At 37.9% G+C, this 16,695-nt stretch overlaps 4 protein-coding genes across 8 annotated transcripts in view; 2 read left to right on the forward strand and 2 right to left on the reverse strand.

Annotated features, from left to right (window-relative positions):
• Window positions 1–227: 227 nt before the first annotated feature.
• fam113 (family with sequence similarity 113) lies at window positions 228–4,425 on the forward strand. 2 transcript variants are annotated; one of them, XM_056745616.1, is made up of 9 exons: window positions 228–279; window positions 434–521; window positions 616–695; window positions 1,816–2,048; window positions 2,152–2,302; window positions 2,978–3,212; window positions 3,327–3,395; window positions 3,767–3,892; window positions 3,968–4,425. In XM_056745616.1, exons 2-9 carry the CDS (start codon window positions 446–448, stop codon window positions 4,081–4,083), a joined length of 1,086 nt encoding a protein of 361 aa, XP_056601594.1. In that variant the 5' UTR covers window positions 228–279; window positions 434–445; the 3' UTR covers window positions 4,084–4,425. The 2 variants fall into 2 exon arrangements, with proteins under 2 accessions (XP_056601594.1, XP_056601605.1); XM_056745627.1 differs by having other exon boundaries at window positions 249–279; window positions 430–521.
• Window positions 4,426–4,457: 32 nt separating this feature from the next.
• On the reverse strand, window positions 4,458–5,740 carry cskmt (citrate synthase lysine methyltransferase). The gene is made up of 2 exons (XM_056745682.1): window positions 5,612–5,740; window positions 4,458–5,171 (listed from the first exon to the last, which is right to left on the reverse strand). The coding sequence occupies exons 1-2, from the start codon at window positions 5,697–5,699 to the stop codon at window positions 4,498–4,500; spliced, it is 762 nt and encodes a 253-aa protein (XP_056601660.1). The 5' UTR covers window positions 5,700–5,740; the 3' UTR covers window positions 4,458–4,497.
• Window positions 5,741–5,767: 27 nt separating this feature from the next.
• otub1b (OTU deubiquitinase, ubiquitin aldehyde binding 1b) lies at window positions 5,768–13,230 on the forward strand. Of its 4 annotated transcripts, XM_056745658.1 has the most exons (8): window positions 5,804–5,836; window positions 6,353–6,441; window positions 7,467–7,565; window positions 7,738–7,953; window positions 8,724–8,842; window positions 10,464–10,548; window positions 10,646–10,840; window positions 11,368–13,230. In XM_056745658.1, exons 4-8 carry the CDS (start codon window positions 7,846–7,848, stop codon window positions 11,563–11,565), a joined length of 705 nt encoding a protein of 234 aa, XP_056601636.1. In that variant the 5' UTR covers window positions 5,804–5,836; window positions 6,353–6,441; window positions 7,467–7,565; window positions 7,738–7,845; the 3' UTR covers window positions 11,566–13,230. The 4 variants fall into 4 exon arrangements, with proteins under 4 accessions (XP_056601618.1, XP_056601636.1, XP_056601626.1 ...); XM_056745640.1 differs by lacking the exon at window positions 7,738–7,953 and having other exon boundaries at window positions 5,768–5,836; window positions 6,383–6,441; XM_056745648.1 differs by lacking the exon at window positions 5,804–5,836 and having other exon boundaries at window positions 5,843–6,441.
• Window positions 13,231–14,427: 1,197 nt separating this feature from the next.
• Window positions 14,428–16,695, reverse strand: part of shroom4 (shroom family member 4) — a 38,790-nt gene continuing 36,522 nt past the window's right edge. Inside the window, 3 exon segments of the mRNA XM_056747967.1 lie at window positions 14,428–16,002; window positions 16,090–16,362; window positions 16,490–16,628. Coding sequence (XP_056603945.1) covers window positions 15,733–16,002; window positions 16,090–16,362; window positions 16,490–16,628 — 682 coding nt within the window. The 3' untranslated portion in view covers window positions 14,428–15,732.

Consider the following 16,695-nt stretch of genomic DNA (forward strand, 5'->3'; position numbering starts at 1 on the left):
TGAGCTCACATTATTGTTTATGGCTTTTCTGTTTCAATCTTTTGGGTTTAAACCAACAATGAGTAAAAGGTCATCCCTGACTTTACACCTTTCTCTTGCCTTTATACTGTTCATTTTTTAAATACATTATGATACAATATAATATATATTATATTATATTATATTATGTACACTTAATTTGTCCTCTTAATCACCACAAGGGGAGCACTTTCACATTTGTTCAAAACTCAAAGCTCATTATGACAAGCACTTGATTCTCATTAACATCTATCTCGACGCGTGAGTGTTTGTGGTATATTCACTGTAAAAGTTATGCAATCGCAAATATTTCGACACTACGCGTGTCTGATTGTCTTTGGTCAACATAAAGTTCAGCGAACAATATGATGATGACTTGTTGATTTTTAATGACTGTGATATTAATGTCAGGCAGGCAGGTAAAACCATGATGGGGATGGTGACTCAAAGTCAGGCATCTCAGCTCCTTCACAACAAGTTCGTAGTGGTTTTAGGAGATTCAAGTAAGTAATGACGAAGTTTAATATTGTGACCATAATATCCTTCTTGATTGTTCACTTAAAAGAGTTAACTTACATGATGCTTCTTTTTCTCCAGTCCAGCGCTCCGTGTACAAGGATTTAGTTTTACTTTTGCAAAAAGACGCTTATTTGACGACTTCTCAGTTAAAAAGCAAGGTAATCCGATGTCAATTTCAATTATTAGTGTGCTGTGCTTTGACTACATACAAGCTTTATCATGCGGTTGTCCTACGGACAAGTAAACTTGTCATTCACTTTTCCGAGTACAAAAATGACTTGGCCAAAGATAATAAAGGATATTTCATTTGAATTCCCAATATAATTGTTTCGGATCTAGATTGGTCAAGTTTGCTCGAACTAGTGTCCGCTTTGGCGCCTGAATTTGGTTATAGGCCTACTCTCCGTGACTGCTATAAAACAAAGGCAAGCAGTTATAATTATTGGTGTTAAGGCTGTAGATTCACTTTTTTTGCACATAGCACTGGTGCTACAAAGGTTTAAAGCTTGGTAGCACAGGACAAACTGTAGGAGCACAAGTATAAATCGTCTGTTGTCATCATTAAAACAAATATGCAAGTGCAGTTCATCGTAAATAGACAAGTAACTGACAAAAGACATTAATGTTGCATACAGACGGATACATTTAATGCTTTTTTCCCCTCTTTTTTACTGTACAATAGTGGTATATTTGTCCACATAACTTACTGTAGTATACTTTAGTAAACTGCAGTAAAATGTTTAGATACCATAGTGTTTTTAAACTTTACTAAAGTATACAGTGTTTCTCAATTCACTACATGGGCACTACAATTTTCAATGGCAAATACTATAGTTCAGTACACCACAGTATTTTTGTCTGAGTATTTAAGGGGACTTTTATTTTGACGGGTCTTTGGGAAGATGCTTGAGTTTTTGTGTTTGCCTATAGCTTCACTCAAACTGTAAAATAAACTCTTCAGAGCATCTTTGGAGATAAATTCATGTGTTCATATCTTCATACAGTTCAGACGCAGATAAATCCTCATGTTGTATGTAAAACTGTGCACGTAATTCACTGATTGATGTTTCTATCACAGTAAATAGTAGACTATACATTGCTTAGATGAGTATCATTAGTAACTCCCATTCACTTGGCAGTTTGAACCATAAACTTTTGTTTTAGGACAATTTTGTCAGCACCTAACACACACGCGTATAGCGCTTTAAGGTAACATTACGTGGAGTTTTGTGGTTGTGCAGTAAGTGATGCTAAACGCCTCTCATTCATATTTTCTAGGGCGAGCTTTCATTTGAGAATGATTGTCTAGTGGAAGGAGGGAGACTGGGGACGATGAACAACGGAACTTCATACAGGGAAGTGCGGCAGTACCGAACAGACCACCATTTGGTCCGGTTTTATTTTGTCACGCGAGTGTTCTCGCCCTACATGAAGAGTATCCTGGCAGACTTCGACCATGGCCTAAAACCAGACCTGGTCATAGTTAATTCTTGTGTGTGGGATGTGTCCAGGTGAGCTTTCACTTCAATATATTTCTATATATACACAGCGCAGGTAAGACAAAAAACTGTATTGCCTTAACTATTGTATTGTTGTTTCAATTTCACTGCACAGGTACAGCCGAGAATGGGCCTTGGAATACAGAGATAATCTTCGAAAGTTCTTTGTGCAGCTAAAGAATACTTTGCCGGAGGACAGCATGGTTGTGTGGAACATGACCATGCCTCTGGGCAAGAAAATAGTAGGAGGTTTTCTGGTTCCCGAGGTGGGTTAAAAAGAGTGTGCCATATGCAATAAGGGCTTTCGTGCCACGTTAATGATTTCGTAGTTCCAGAACTATTTGTCGCTTTTTGTTATGTGCACACTGCAGGAACCGGCATGAATTTAGCTCAGTAACGCCTTTTGGAGGGACGAAAGTAGCTCCTTCTCTGGAGCAGAGTCTAACCCAGAAATTAAATAACTAACAGGCATGTTGACTGGTTGATCCCACGTGACAGAAAAGTCATTTAAACTGTTACAAGACAAACATGCAGAACGATAATGTAAGCAACATTTTCCTGTTATCTGTCTGCACATTGTTTTTTCTTCGGTGATATGTAGTACTTAAAATTGCCATAGATTTTGTCTCTTAGCCCTCCTTTTTGCTTTTTTAATCTCAATTTACAATCAAGAGAACCTCTACAGACAACAAAACACAACTCGGGTCGTTTTTTTTGAATGCCGCGCTGTCGACCAGCCTATGTCGTAATGTTGTTGTCATGACACATTGGTGCAAATGCACCTGCTAAAAGGAAAACTTTGTTCAACATCCCTCTTTTCACTAGTTATGGAACTTTGTTCCTTAAATAATCTGGTGCGAAGCAGCTATAGAGCCTGGCAAAAAATGTCAATGGTAGCAATAATGTTTTTTTTATTAATTTTTTATTGCCCACAAATTCAGATCCAGCACGTCGGTCCACTATTAAGATTTGATGTGATTGAGGCTAATTTATACGGAGCCAGTCTTGCAAACGAATTTGGATTTGATGTGCTGGACATGCACTTCCAGTTTCGCTTCAGCCTCCATCTACGTACGAACGACGGTGTGCACTGGAATGCAGTTGCACACCGCAAGATGACATGTCTGATGCTTGAACATGCCGCACAGGCATGGGCAGTGCAACTGTCAAACCCTGGTGAGAAATTCGGTGTTCTGTTAGCATAAATGTCTCTGTTTTGTGTATGCTAACATTTGGAAATAATTTGTAATCTTGTGACATTTTCAACGGGCGGTCTGTTTTCCTTTACAGATGATGGTAAAACAGTTTATCGCCCACCATTGCTTCAGGGCCCTTTTCCACAAACTTTAAATAGTTCTGGTCAGTTTCATGGCACTGCACACTTCACACATTATGTTTTGTCATTCTTATAACATTTCTGAAAAACTTGATTCTGTTTGGCCAGTGACAATATAAAGCACTTAATATTTTGGAAAGCCCAACCTCTGTTTTGCAATTAATTCAGAATAGGCCTGTTTTAGTAAGTTTATCTAGAGATACTTTAAATGACCTTAAAAGCCTGTCAACCACTACTGTATGGTTAGAAGTAAGTAGTAATGTCCATCAAAATGTTTTGGAAGAGAATTAATGATAAAACTACAGAATATGCTGTCAGTAAGTACTGGCAGATATTGTCTGTAGGACTCCTGTTTGTTTTGTTTAAAGTGACATTATTTACCCTCATCTTTTAGGTCCAGGGTTGAAAACCGAGCAACCAAGGCAACATAATGGCTTTGGAACACAATTCTATGTGGACAATATACCTCGACCCTTCACAGCAGGTTTTCACAGCTTTGAAACGGGCACCTTCCGCAGAGGTTACTTCATCAAATTATCTTTATGTAAGGTAATATTGTCAACATGGTGCTAAACAGTGGATTTTTGTTTTGAAGGTGGTGACAATTCAGCCTCCAGCTGGCCTGTGAACAACTTTGTCATGAAACAGAAACACAGAAGACCATATAATCCATATGCACGAGAGAAACCACGTTACCTCTACAAGAATTAAACCCATCGCAACAGAGTTCTTAAAACTATTGTTCTGGCCCTTTAAAGTTAAAGGTATTCTGCATGCCTGATTTTTCGAAAGAACCGAAACCTTTTTGAGAATATAGGCCATATTGGTTGTTCTGCTAGATTCTCTTGTTATATAAGACGTGTATTCATTAAAGCAAGCAAGGAAATGTTGATGCAGGCTTTTAATCATGTTTGAAATATCTTTCCTATACATACTGTACTCATTTACTCTGGATAAGTGAAAGATTCTTGTTGACTGCTGCCAGAGAGTGGTTTGTGTATTAGTGGCTTGCTACAAAAAATACTCGTTTTTCAATAAACATTTATTAAAACATTTACATTTTGTGTTCAAGCTGATGACAGGTAACCAGTTTTGATTATGAATGACTATGATTACTAACATACATTATTGTTTTAAAGAAGAGGCAACACGAGGAGTAATCTGATAGCAGAAATAACTGACCCCTCTCAATTCCCCTACCTCTTGAACTCCCACATCAGCTGCCTGATCTGTTTCTCTAACCTCTCTCTCCAGCCAAACAAGCCTGGCATCAGGATCCTCGTCTGAGAACTGTAAGAGACTTCCCGAGGTCCTCAGCACCTGTAGGCACTGCTTTATTATCTGACCAGCCTTGACTCTCCCTTCATTAGATCTAACTAAAGCATCTGTAGTACCCTTGTCTAGTATCAAGTCCAGGCTTTTGGGCTCAAACTGTCCTCTTAACTGTGTGCAGTCCATCTCTATGAAGGAAAGAACAGAGGATGGGTTCTGTGAGTGTAATGATGAGGTATTGGTGTGCTCCTCCAGCAGTCTTATGGCCACAGGAGAGATGTCAGCACATGTGACCTTGACAGCACATGGGGAGTGTTTGTAAACACAAGGTCCCAGGGCAGAGGTACCACAGCCCATGTCCAGGATGTGTAATGGGTGACTGTGGAAATGAGACATGGTCTGTATTACAGGGAGAATGAATTCCTTGACTGGGTGAAATCCAAAGAACCACTCAAAAGTTTTGTTTCCATTTTCTACGTAGAATCTGTCCCATGTTGCTTTTTTGTCCATGTTTTCAATCAGCTCATCTGTGAACACATAATTAGTTTAAATGTCTTTTTGTCAGACTGAATTTATGACAGAAAAATATCCTGTCATAATGACAAGCTCTCTTGTCTTTTCAATCCAGTATGACTTTCTTCTGCAGAACACATAATATATTTTGATGCACAGCCCCCCGTTCACATCTAGTGTAACTATTGCAAGTGAATGGGGGGCTATTAACGACATTCTTCATAATATCTTCTTTTGTGTTCTGCAAAAGAAAGAAAGTCATACAGGTCTGAAATGACAAGAGGATGAGTAAATGGTGACCGAATTTTAATTTTGAAGGTGAACTCCATAACCCAGCACTCCTTATCGGTCCTAAATGCACTGTACAACACGGCTTTGGCTTCATTAGTGCCTAACAGCATCTGTTCTGCACTGTCAGCAAGAACCTAAAATCAATTCAGAACTGGTCACTAACTTGTCAAGCTTGTATGGTGCCATCGACGCGGCTTCGTCAGCTTTTGAAAATGCCTCCGTGAAGCAGCAAATCGGTTTAATAGCAACATTTTAAAGACACTGCGTGCATTTGCGATCAGTGAATGACATGACCCGGAAGTATACACAGAATGAAGGGGACGGCAGAAAAATAATTGAATCAAGATGGCGGATGAGCTGCAGGAATCCTCACAGGGAGAGATGGAGGGTAAGTGGAAAAATAACGTTGCTTCCCTCTGTAGTAAAGATCGGTTGCCATGCTTAAACAAATCAACCAGTAGGGTCCCGCGCGAGGGATGTTGGGTTAGAAATTAAATCAGCAATGCAGAGCAAAGCACATCAGCTGTAGAGAAGACACATCTGGGCTTTTTATTAAGAAACGAAATGTGTCAAAGAATATCACACTGTTTTTACATACTGATTCGTATTCGCTACGCTTATAAAACGACGCTGTCAGTTGAAACGGCAGGTTGTGAATCGGTTCTACTGTAATAAACAGTAATATGATCGTTTTGATGTTTGTTTACATTACGTCTGATTGCACTGTTGTATTCTGTGGTATTCTGTATTCTTTACTCTATGACGTCACCGTGAATGCAGCGCTTCGATTGACTATAATATCTCATATCTCTCAAGTCATTATGGGTCCATTTATTTCGTTGTTGTTGCTGGTGTGCAACTTTTAATAGACATGAATGAATACTTTTCTCAATGTTGGTGACAGATTATTATATGTGTTCTGGTTTTCATTGAGGAAACTGCCTCGCATCTGATGAGGCCATATTAGCGCAACAGGACCGTATTCAGCATGAGGTGAGTGATCACAATTATGACTTCATACTTCTGTGTGTTCTCTACTAAATGCTGCTGTACACAACCCCGTAACAAAAAGGCAAAATGCTGTTCATTTGAACATAAAAGTGTTGTGAAACACCAAAATGGAAAAAGGGTCAGAAATGTCAAATGTTTATCTCACCTGTCCTCTATTAATAAAATATAACAATACATACACTTTATTACAGTGTGCACAATACATTATACAGTGAAAATACTTTCCTCCTGCTGTTGCTGTTGCACTTTGCCATGCCATATTCAAATTTACATTTGTGCTTTTATCCGAAGTGACTTGTACACACATTTTATTAATATGTGTTTACTGAAAATCCACATCTTGACCTTTGTGTTGCTAACACAATGCTATGCATTTTCCACATTTTTAGAATAATAGTAAACTCAATGACACAACTGTTATGACTAAAGAATATTTTCTTTCTACATTTAAGCATCTTTAAAGTATTCCTTGTGTGCCTAGAATTTGCTGAAATCTGCTCTTGGCATTCTGTCAGCCAGCGTCTTGAGATCTCACCATGGGATACTTTTCAATCAGTATTGAAAGATTTCTCATTAGTTCTGGGCTGTTGTTGAATGCTTTTTTATTATTTTTTTGAATTCTTTAAACATGTAATTTTTTAATTGAGAACTTTGTTGGAGTAAATGATCTTTAATGACTTTTTGTTTTTGCTGTCTACCTCACGTGAAGCTATGACATGGCTTTAGACAAGAGGGCTTTGATAGACTGTTTCAGCGGCAACAACAAAGCCAAATGTTATGTGGCCCAATCTTAACTTCCAGTAGAACTCTGCTAACAATCAATTACTGTTGAGTAGGTTTAAATTAATTTGATACAATACATATACAATAAAAAATAATATTAATATAAAACAATTTGTTACAGATGGCGTACAGATTTACAAAGTTAGGACGGTGTTGTGAAAGATGACAGAATTGTAAGATTTGGGTGAACTATAACTTAAATAGCTTGTCTTTTGTTTTAACAGATAGCCACCACTAACCCTTTAGTGTCAGGCAGACAAGATCTCTCTGTGCTTAAGGGGGAATATGCTGCAGAGGACACCATCTACCAACTCAAGATAAAGGTGACTGCAGCTTTATGAGCTCACTTGGGGCTTTTTTGCACTGCACAAAATTGACCCACAAACTTGGATTTCAAATCTGGGCACGTATGTAAAAAGCCACTCACTCAGAGTAAAATTTTACTCTCAAGTTGATCAAAATTCTAAGAATGACCTAATTTTACTATTCTTACAGTTAAGAACGAGTTATTCAAAAGGATTCATATGTGTAGAGTAACAAGATGTCAAGAAGATGACCCTGTGGGGAGTTCATTGTATTGGATGAAGTTCTGTGTTTCTCAGGATGTGGTGCCCTTTTGATGTGGACACCTTGGCACCAGCCTTACAGATATCACCCAGCACCCAAAATAATACCAAAACAGCCTCCATCAATTTCCATATTAATTTAAAGGTTGATCTGATATTTTTATTAATATTGTTTTTTATGTGTGTTCAACTTTAGTTTTTCTTGGTTTTGGTATTCTTGTACAGCTGCTTTGATGCACTGCAAACTTTTAAAGCGCTATATTAAACTGAATTGATTGACAGTGAGTTACACAATAAGATCGCGCAGGGTTCATGTTTGTGATCGATCCTTGTAGAGAGAAGCTAACATCTCCAAGACAGCGCAGAAATGCTATAGCGCCAGAAATAGAAGTAATCATAGAAACATATTTGTCAACTGGAGAAATGCAACTATGCAGCAGATATGATTTGGTTCTGTTACAATGGTCACAATCTAATTACACAAACAATTACAGCACTTACAGAAACTTACTGTGTCACTGTTCATTTTCTATCAAATACGTTGATATTAAAACAGCATGGAAAAAATATCTGTATATATACACACACACACACATGCAACTGCAAACTAATGACCCCATACTTAACAGCGCCCTTTTTTCCTTCTTGGTCAACCAACCAACCACAGTCTTTAAAAGACTGTGTCATACATAGCAACGGGGTCAGCCCCGCCTCCTCACTAAGATACATTTTTTTTAGTCTTTTCCTTGCTCAAAGTTGCTCTCGGATTGGTCCTGAATTGCTTTAAATCTAAGACACCTCTTTAAGGCTAAAAATCTAATATGAAATTGAATTTCATGTTTTTAAGAGAATGTTTGCTTGTGAAACATTACCCTCATTATGGTTAAGGTCTTCACATTCTACTCTCATCCACAGGACCTTCAAAAGAAATATTCCCACATTCGGAAAACACGGCCGGATGGGAATTGTTTCTACAGAGCCTTTGGCTTCGCGCATTTGGAGTCATTACTGGAAGACAGCAAAGAGCTGCAAAGGTAATGTACTGTTTGATATGATCATCCCAATGATCCAAATGATTTTCCTGGTGGGCGGGGGGTGGTAACTAAACATATATTTTTGGCCCCAAACTATTTCCTATAAACAAACTATTTACAAAAGAACAATTTAGCTTTTTGAAATGTTCTTACGTCTTGTATTAATATTGTATATTTTATTTCTACATTCTTATCTATATATATAGCCTACATATACATTTATTTGACAATATAGTAACTTTGGATTTGTTAAAAGAATTAAAAAGAGCTATTCATATCCAAATAATATTCACAGCATTAACTTTTTGCTCATTTTAGATAATTCTGTCACAAACTACTCCATTTCCAGGCCATGTGTTATTGCTTTGTCATGAGCTAAAAGTACACGTTTTTTTCTCTCATGAAGCATTGTTCGGCCGAATGGTGTCAAACCCATAAGTCGTCGGCTGAACCAGTAATGTTTGATGTAACGGGTATACTAATTATTCATCTGTCATTTGGGGTTCTTGTGTGGGTTGGAAAATAATACGCATGGGGGAACGCGGATCCAGTAGCCAAGAATATTTTGACTCGCCTCAGCTGATACCAAGCTGCTTTAACACGGTCCTGTGCTTATTTGTGTTCAAGCTCTGTCTGAAGAGCTGGTTTCTAATTGCAGGGACTTTGCAGCGTTGAGCACTTTAGCCAATCGCAGGTAATTTTGGACAGCAGCCAGCTATAGTGAGAACTCCATACATTGTCACAATTTAAATAAACGTTTAAGCTCATAATGATCCTGGTCTATTTTCTTAATTAAGCTTTATTTAGCCTTGATGGGCTAAATGGGCTTTGCCTTTACAGGCTTTGGTAAAAAGGTAACGGAAACTTTTGTTAATATCACATGAACAATATAGGCTATTTCTAAAATATTTGCATAAATCAAAATACATTTCATAAATCACCAATCAAATATAGAATAGCTAACAATATTTAAGTGGAGTCATTCTGGTTGTCTCTCCAGAAATGATGTCATATATAATTACCACATGTTTAAAAATGCATTAACCAGGAATTCCTATTATTTTGTTACTTGTTGCGTGAGAACATAATCGGTTTTGTCTACATCATGTAGATGTTATGCAGGTGTGGTTTGGGTCGCAGCGTTTTTGTCAAACGTTTAGGGTCGGGTTAGGAAATAAAATAGTGCCGCTGTTTGATGGCAGGTGTTCTTCAAATTACTGCGTGTGCGGGTTTATCAAACAGGACCCATGCAGGACTCTGACACAAAGTCGCTGAGAGAGAAAGTCACGCAAGTCTGTTCACTGCAATGGAACATTTTTTTCACAGCAACAGTGGTTCACGGATCCTCTCTCTTAACGGCTCTGGGTGGAGGCAGGGTGGGCCAAGCTTCTGATAAGGGGGCATAGCCACCCTGGCCTCCCTGTGGAGCTGGGCCTGGCTGTATCTCTCTACACACCATGTACCTAAAGTTGCTGACATCTGCACTAGCTTCTACCTGTCTTCTAAGGAACATTGTGTTGTGATATTAAAATAATTGTTATCCTCCTTATCACTTTGTTGGACAGTGTTGATTTACATTTTTTTTAAGTCCCTATAATCAGTTCTATTTTTAACACTTTAGGTTTAAAGCTGTGGCAGCTAAGAGCAAACTGGACCTTGTGAACCAGGGCTTTACCGAGTTCACTATTGAGGACTTTCACAACACGGTGAGTTATAAAAATACACCATGTTCAACCGTGTACATTTTACATAAGCACGAATAGTTTCTCATCCGCTTTAGTTTTCTGTGATTTTCTCTATCAGTTTATGGACTTAATTGATCTGTGTGAAAAGCAACAATCGCTTGGCGAGCTGTTGAGCTCCTTCAATGACCAGAGCGTGTCTGACTACATAGTGGTTTACCTGAGGCTTCTCACCTCTGGATACCTGCAGCGAGAACATGGCTTCTTTCAACACTTCATAGAGGGAGGTCGCTGTGTCAAAGAGTTTTGTCAGCAGGTGAGAGAAAGTTGGAATTGTTGTAACATTTTTTTTTATAAACTATTGAAAAGGGCATTAAAGTGATGCAAAAAAGTGTTAGCTACATAATATTAATTTTCATTCAAATAAACAGGGGTCTAATGTAAAGAAATGTGAAGATTTGCTTCTTTAGGTGTGCATATTTACACTAAATGTATTTTTCAATAAATCCCAGAATGTGCTTGGAGAATGTTTTAATGCCCATTTTTTTATGTACATAACATCTATCTTACTGTTATTTTTACTTTTTCATTGAGCCCAGACTTATCTTTAGAACTGTTTAATTCATTAGTGCCCAGTTTTACAGACATTTTAAATAAAAACAACTTGCCCTGACATTTCTTAAAATATATCAGCGTCTCAAGATCAAGTGCACCAGTTTACGTTTTTATAAAAGCCACTTATATATCCTAATTTAAGAAAGGCATAATCCAGGTTTAAACGAAGTCTTGTCTGTGAAACGGATCATTTACTTGTGGTCCTTAATACTCGGTTTAATTTTTTAGGAGGTGGAGCCCATGTCAAAAGAAAGTGACCACATCCATATCATTGCCTTAGCAAAGGCACTGAATGTGCCCATATTAGTGGAATACATGGACAGAGGAGAAGGTGGAACAGTGAACCATCATATCTTTCCTGAAGGAAGAGAGCCGCGCATCTTCCTCCTGTACCGTCCTGGCCACTATGACATCCTGTATAAGTGATTCTCTTTTACTCTATGGTTCCATTGTAAAGAAACCAGCCCAGTTCAGCAAGATTGAATCATACGTCTGTATTCAAAGCTTTTGCTAGGATTAAACAGTTCTCACTTCAGTTTCCCCACAATTACAAAAATACTTCTCAATACAGAATTAAAAGCTCTCGATCGCAGAAAATGAACACTGCGTCAAATGATAGCGTTAGGGTTGTACAGTAGGGTTTTCTTTGTAGATGTAAATGTTATCGCCTCGCTTTTATTGTTTTTCTTTTGTTAGACTTTCATGAGTTTTATTAAAGGGATTTACTTTACACCTCACTTAAGGTCTGATGTCAGTTTGTGTTGCCAGAAATTCCTCATCTTGTTTGACTGTAAACCACATGTTACAATGTGCACGTCAGTCAATGTCAAAAGGTCCACGAGTTTTATTTGTTATTTATAAACTAGTGCTTCAAAGACAAAACACCATTAAACGACCATTTTTGTCGTAACACAAACGGCGTTCGATCTCGTTGATCTCGTTCCTCATTGCGGTTTTCTGTGCAAGTCACACGAGTTGGACAGGATCCACCCAGCTGGACCAAGAACAGCAAAAAAGATAAAGCCCATCACAAATACACTCTCCTATAAAAACAATGTAAAAGACGATGCATTAGTGTGACACTTTTCACATTGTAATTAACGTGACACGGAGGGAAAACGCGTTGATTTAAAATAACAGTTGTACACATTTGTTTCAGGTAAACTTACCGCAACGCCGATACTCCCTTGAGCGGTTTTTGTGGTGATGTTTGAAGCATGTCTAAACGCATATTGTTTAGGTAGAAGTCTCGCAAGCTGGACAAAAGCGAACATCGTTTATAAATCACACGCGTAGTCACAAGAGAATGGCCAAACACACACGCGCACGCTTACTTTAGAATGTCACGTTTCCCGCCAAATAGTTCTTTCAGGTGTTTGATGACGTGCAGGCCAATAGTATCCAGCTGCAGGCCCGTATCCACTCATTTTAGGACACACATTAACAGCATGGCGGAGATCACGGTGATTTATGTCCGGTTTTTATTTATTAGTTGTGAAAAATCAATGTATAAGTTATGTGTTAATCGCAACTATAAGCAGACACATTGGATAAAAGAAATCGTTGTACTATTAATCGTTTTGTGTGTTTTATTTCTGCTGACACTCGGCTCTCTTTTTAAAAAGGGTCTTGTCCATCTTTATATTTATTTATTATTTGTTTTTATGTTTCTTTATTTAATACATAACTCATGTATTTATGGTTTGTGTGACAAAGTCACTTTGTCAGTTTAGACAAACAAAATCTTAGCTTCGTATACTGTGATAGGATGACTGAGACCAGTTTTTACTGCACCTGTGCATTGTTGTTCTTTTGTTGCACAAATTGCTTCTATTGTTCTTCCCTATTTTGTACGTCGCTTTGGATAAAAGCGTGTGCTAAATGATTAAATGTAAATGTAGACTGTGAGTATGTGTGTATTTTTCATTTCTTTTTTTTATTCCAGGAAGACATGGGGTATATTTTGTGTGAAACACGTGATAAAATGGGACTGAAAGTTAACTCTTCTTTTTAAGAGTCTTAATTCCTAAGTGTTTATTATTTCGGTTGCAGTTATGAATATACTATAAATCTATTAAAATGTAAAACATATGTTCTGTTTGAGTGTGTTTTGTTGATGTTTGTTCATATAAGAAAAGCAAGACTTTGTTTTCTATTTATTTTAATTCTGAAAAATAATGTATATTTGACATTAAAAGTCTAAAAAAAGTGTTTGTTACAAACTGAACAGATTCGCGTATTCGTTTAATAGGACTAGTTGTTATAATCCTACTGTTTCAGCACAGTTTAATTGCCCAATAGGACATTTCCCATGACTTATGCATTACAGGGGGAGCAAAGCTTATGGATAGAGGAAAGGAGGTCGGTTTCATGGGTTCGTCGGGTAGGCATACTCGGGGATATGATATGAGGGATATGGTTTTAGAAATGCATAGCACATTATTAATTATGAACATCAAGTAAATTATATTTTGAATATAATATATTGATTATGTAGATATTATGAACATTAAGTAAATATTATATCTAGTAAAATAGAAAGAACTACGCAAATAATAACTACATTAAAAAGTACTTTATGCATTTTCAGATATTGTACATAAAAGTGAAAAAAGAAAAAAACTGTTGGTAGAACGATCTGCGCTAAATGGTTCGCCTTCATTTCTGGCCTGAAACTGCTGGTTTGCATCGTGTGGCCTCAACGTATGGTGCTGCGGGCCTGCAGCTGGTTACATCTCGTTCCGGCCGTCATGTGTCAGATGAAAACAGGCTTGTTTGACCAAACGTTTTATGGTTATTCGACTGGCTGGTTTCGAATCGATCTCGCGGTACTGTGACGTCATCCGCCTGTCGGATCTTGCAGCGCAGCATCAAGTGGAACAAGTCTATTCATTCACACTGAACTCTGATCGTCCGCAATATTTGAATCTGATTGGTTGAGTAGGTAAGTATGTTATTTATGAAGGGGATGATTTGAGACAAGAAATGCTTTTTTACAAAATAGCAGAGAAACCACATTCTTAGAACAAGAGAAAGTATTTCAAGTATATTAAGAATACTAGAATGCATAACATTTTTAGGTTCAAATAAAGTTTTCCTAAACTGATACAAAATGTCTTAAGGTTTTGACTTTTTTAAACCTCCCAGTTCTTTCAGAGTTTGGTATCGACACATAACTATTACTGCGATGTATGGATAAGTATAAAATAATAAGCAGAATTGTCTTTAAATAGTTTTAAATGGAACACACAATAGCATGCCAGACTTCATGAAACTACCCTATACAACTTCAGAAAAAATACTTTTAATGGTCAACAATTTATGTTTTAATCAGAAAAAAAGGAAAAGGAGTAATAATCCACATATTTTCTTTCATCTCCTTCCTGACCTATTTACCATGTATGATACAATTAACAGAATGAACAAGAACTTTATAGTAAACAAACTATAAGGTTTATACACCTTAAGCAAACCTTATTGAAAATTTGCAGCTGTAATACAAATACAAACATGTATTCCTTTTTTGCCCTTCAAATACAAACACATTTACTTCAGATTGTTTTGCAGGGCGACACAATGTAAGAACTTTAAGGCGGGTAATGATTATTAAAGCAGCATTCTCTTTCCTCTTTACTAGTGTCCAGTTTCTAATAAGAAGGAAAAGAAAATCGAGTAGAATTTGCCCCAAATGTTGTTGTGTCAATGTGTAAGACATCTCATTTAACTGAAAAAAAACATTCACCATATTTACAGCACATTGACTCCAATGTCCATTAACCATCTTCAAAATTCCTACTATTGTTAACACCATATTAGGTTTTTGGTAAAGTAAGGCAGGTATTTAAGACATTCCTCAAACTCAATCTTTGGTAACAAAAATTATCCGAGAAAAGTTTAGCAAGCACAATAAGGCATATTGAATACGAATAAATGAGTATAAAACTGGGTGCCTCACAAGCAAACTAATCACAGGCCAAAATGTTTCATTAAGAAAAGTTCCAGTTAGGACAGAATGAAACTTCTGTGACTTGAAGATGCACTGGGCATCCACTATGTACACTTACCCAATGTACATACCAATTCTTTACAAAACAAAACATTTTAAATGAGATTTACAATAAGCCGGTTGGCACAACGGTAGTGTTAATTATAAATGAACCCCTTAATGTATTATTTGATTCTCTATATTATTTACTAAGAAATCATATGTGTGGAAGTATATTCACACATAAATAAATAAAGACAAGCACAATCTCCCTGCTGTTTTCAAAGAGCAGTGTATGTGCACACATACAATATGTTCTTTGGCGGTTTAAACAAGTGTCTGAGGTTAACTCGTGTAAGCGCAAAAAAACATTCCGGCCGATATTAGTGCAGCTGCGGTGGAGTCCTAAATGACCACCTCAAGTACATGTAGTGTATTGTTTTCACGTTGAACTGAGTTCAGTCTTCAGTAATTGTGTTTCACCAAATGCAAACCTCAAACCATTATAATGTCCATTTTTGGGAACATTTCGCTGTACATATTGCAAAGCCATTTCAGTTTCTAACACACAGACAGGTTAAAATAACACCCATCAATCAAACCTAGGGTCAGTAATGGCTGTACCCCAGGCCCAGGCTCTCTCGAAGTCCTCTGAGCTGCTCCTCCCCAAGCCTGATCTTGTCCTCCAGTTGTCTCTGTTCTACCAGTAGAGCCGCTTTCATCTTCACGAAGTGACCGTAGTCACGCATCTGTTCTGGTGTCAGGCAGCGACCCAGGACCTGGCCGACAGCCTGCTCACGTCGGTCCACGTGTTCCTTGAGCTCCTGAGCCTCTCCCATCTGCCCCAAAAGCTGCTTTTTCTTCTCCAGAAGTTGTAGCTACGTAGAAGTGGCAAGTGAAAGAGCATAAGGATGATTTTTGGCATAATAGTAAGGAACACATTTTTTATACACCATCTCTCTTACCCTCTCGTGGTGACCAGTCTCTGGATCGACACAGTCCAGGGCGCTTTCCACCCGTAGAAGCCTTCCAGAAAGAGACAGCAACAGGCTGGTCACCTTGTCCAGGTCACCAATGAACATGCGGTACTTGTCCACCTCATTGGGCTTACAGATAGCGAGAACCAGGCTCTCCACCTCTTCTCCCAGCTGAGCGTTGGCCCGTATGTCCTCCTGAAGACCCCTCTGTGCCTCGCGGAGAACACCCAGCTTTTTATAAAGGCTCTCCATCAGCTGCTTCTGTAAATATGTTTGATCATGGTAAGGATGTGAAAATACACGTAGGCACAAGTAGGCTAAGATGATATGAGTTTTGCAATTGTAACCACAACAATAACATTTAAGTGTTAAAAGAGACAACTATCACCTTATAATTAAGTTCTTCTTCTTCCTCCACTTTCCTTTCAGATATCTCTCTCATCCTGGCAAGAAATTGGGAGTTCTCGGGTAATGTGTAACAGGTCGACCGTGGGACTTGAGTTGTGGTTGTTAACAGTCTAGAAGGCCTAGGAAGGAGGCATGGATATTGTTATTGATAATGATGGCTTGGTTTTGTGAGGGTTGAATATGACT

The sequence above is a fragment of the Triplophysa dalaica genome, chromosome 1 (genome assembly GCF_015846415.1).
Source record: "Triplophysa dalaica isolate WHDGS20190420 chromosome 1, ASM1584641v1, whole genome shotgun sequence".
NCBI lineage: Eukaryota > Metazoa > Chordata > Actinopteri > Cypriniformes > Nemacheilidae > Triplophysa > Triplophysa dalaica.

Bases quoted from the DNA above. Each gene is read 5' to 3' on its own strand.
- fam113 (XM_056745616.1), top strand. From the start codon at position 446: ATGATGGGGATGGTGACTCAAAGTCAGGCATCTCAGCTCCTTCACAAC. The intron at 3,213-3,326 runs GTGAGAAATTCG...TTTCCTTTACAG, and splicing joins AGTGCAACTGTCAAACCCTG to ATGATGGTAAAACAGTTTAT. The intron at 3,396-3,766 runs GTCAGTTTCATG...CTCATCTTTTAG, and splicing joins ACAAACTTTAAATAGTTCTG to GTCCAGGGTTGAAAACCGAG.
- cskmt (XM_056745682.1), bottom strand. From the start codon at position 5,699: ATGTTGCTATTAAACCGATTTGCTGCTTCACGGAGGCATTTTCAAAAG. The intron at 5,172-5,611 runs GTTAGTGACCAG...ATGTGTTCACAG, and splicing joins GCACCATACAAGCTTGACAA to ATGAGCTGATTGAAAACATG.
- otub1b (XM_056745640.1), top strand. From the start codon at position 5,794: ATGGCGGATGAGCTGCAGGAATCCTCACAGGGAGAGATGGAGG. The intron at 7,566-8,723 runs GTGACTGCAGCT...TCTCATCCACAG, and splicing joins TCTACCAACTCAAGATAAAG to GACCTTCAAAAGAAATATTC. The intron at 10,841-11,367 runs GTGAGAGAAAGT...TTAATTTTTTAG, and splicing joins TCAAAGAGTTTTGTCAGCAG to GAGGTGGAGCCCATGTCAAA.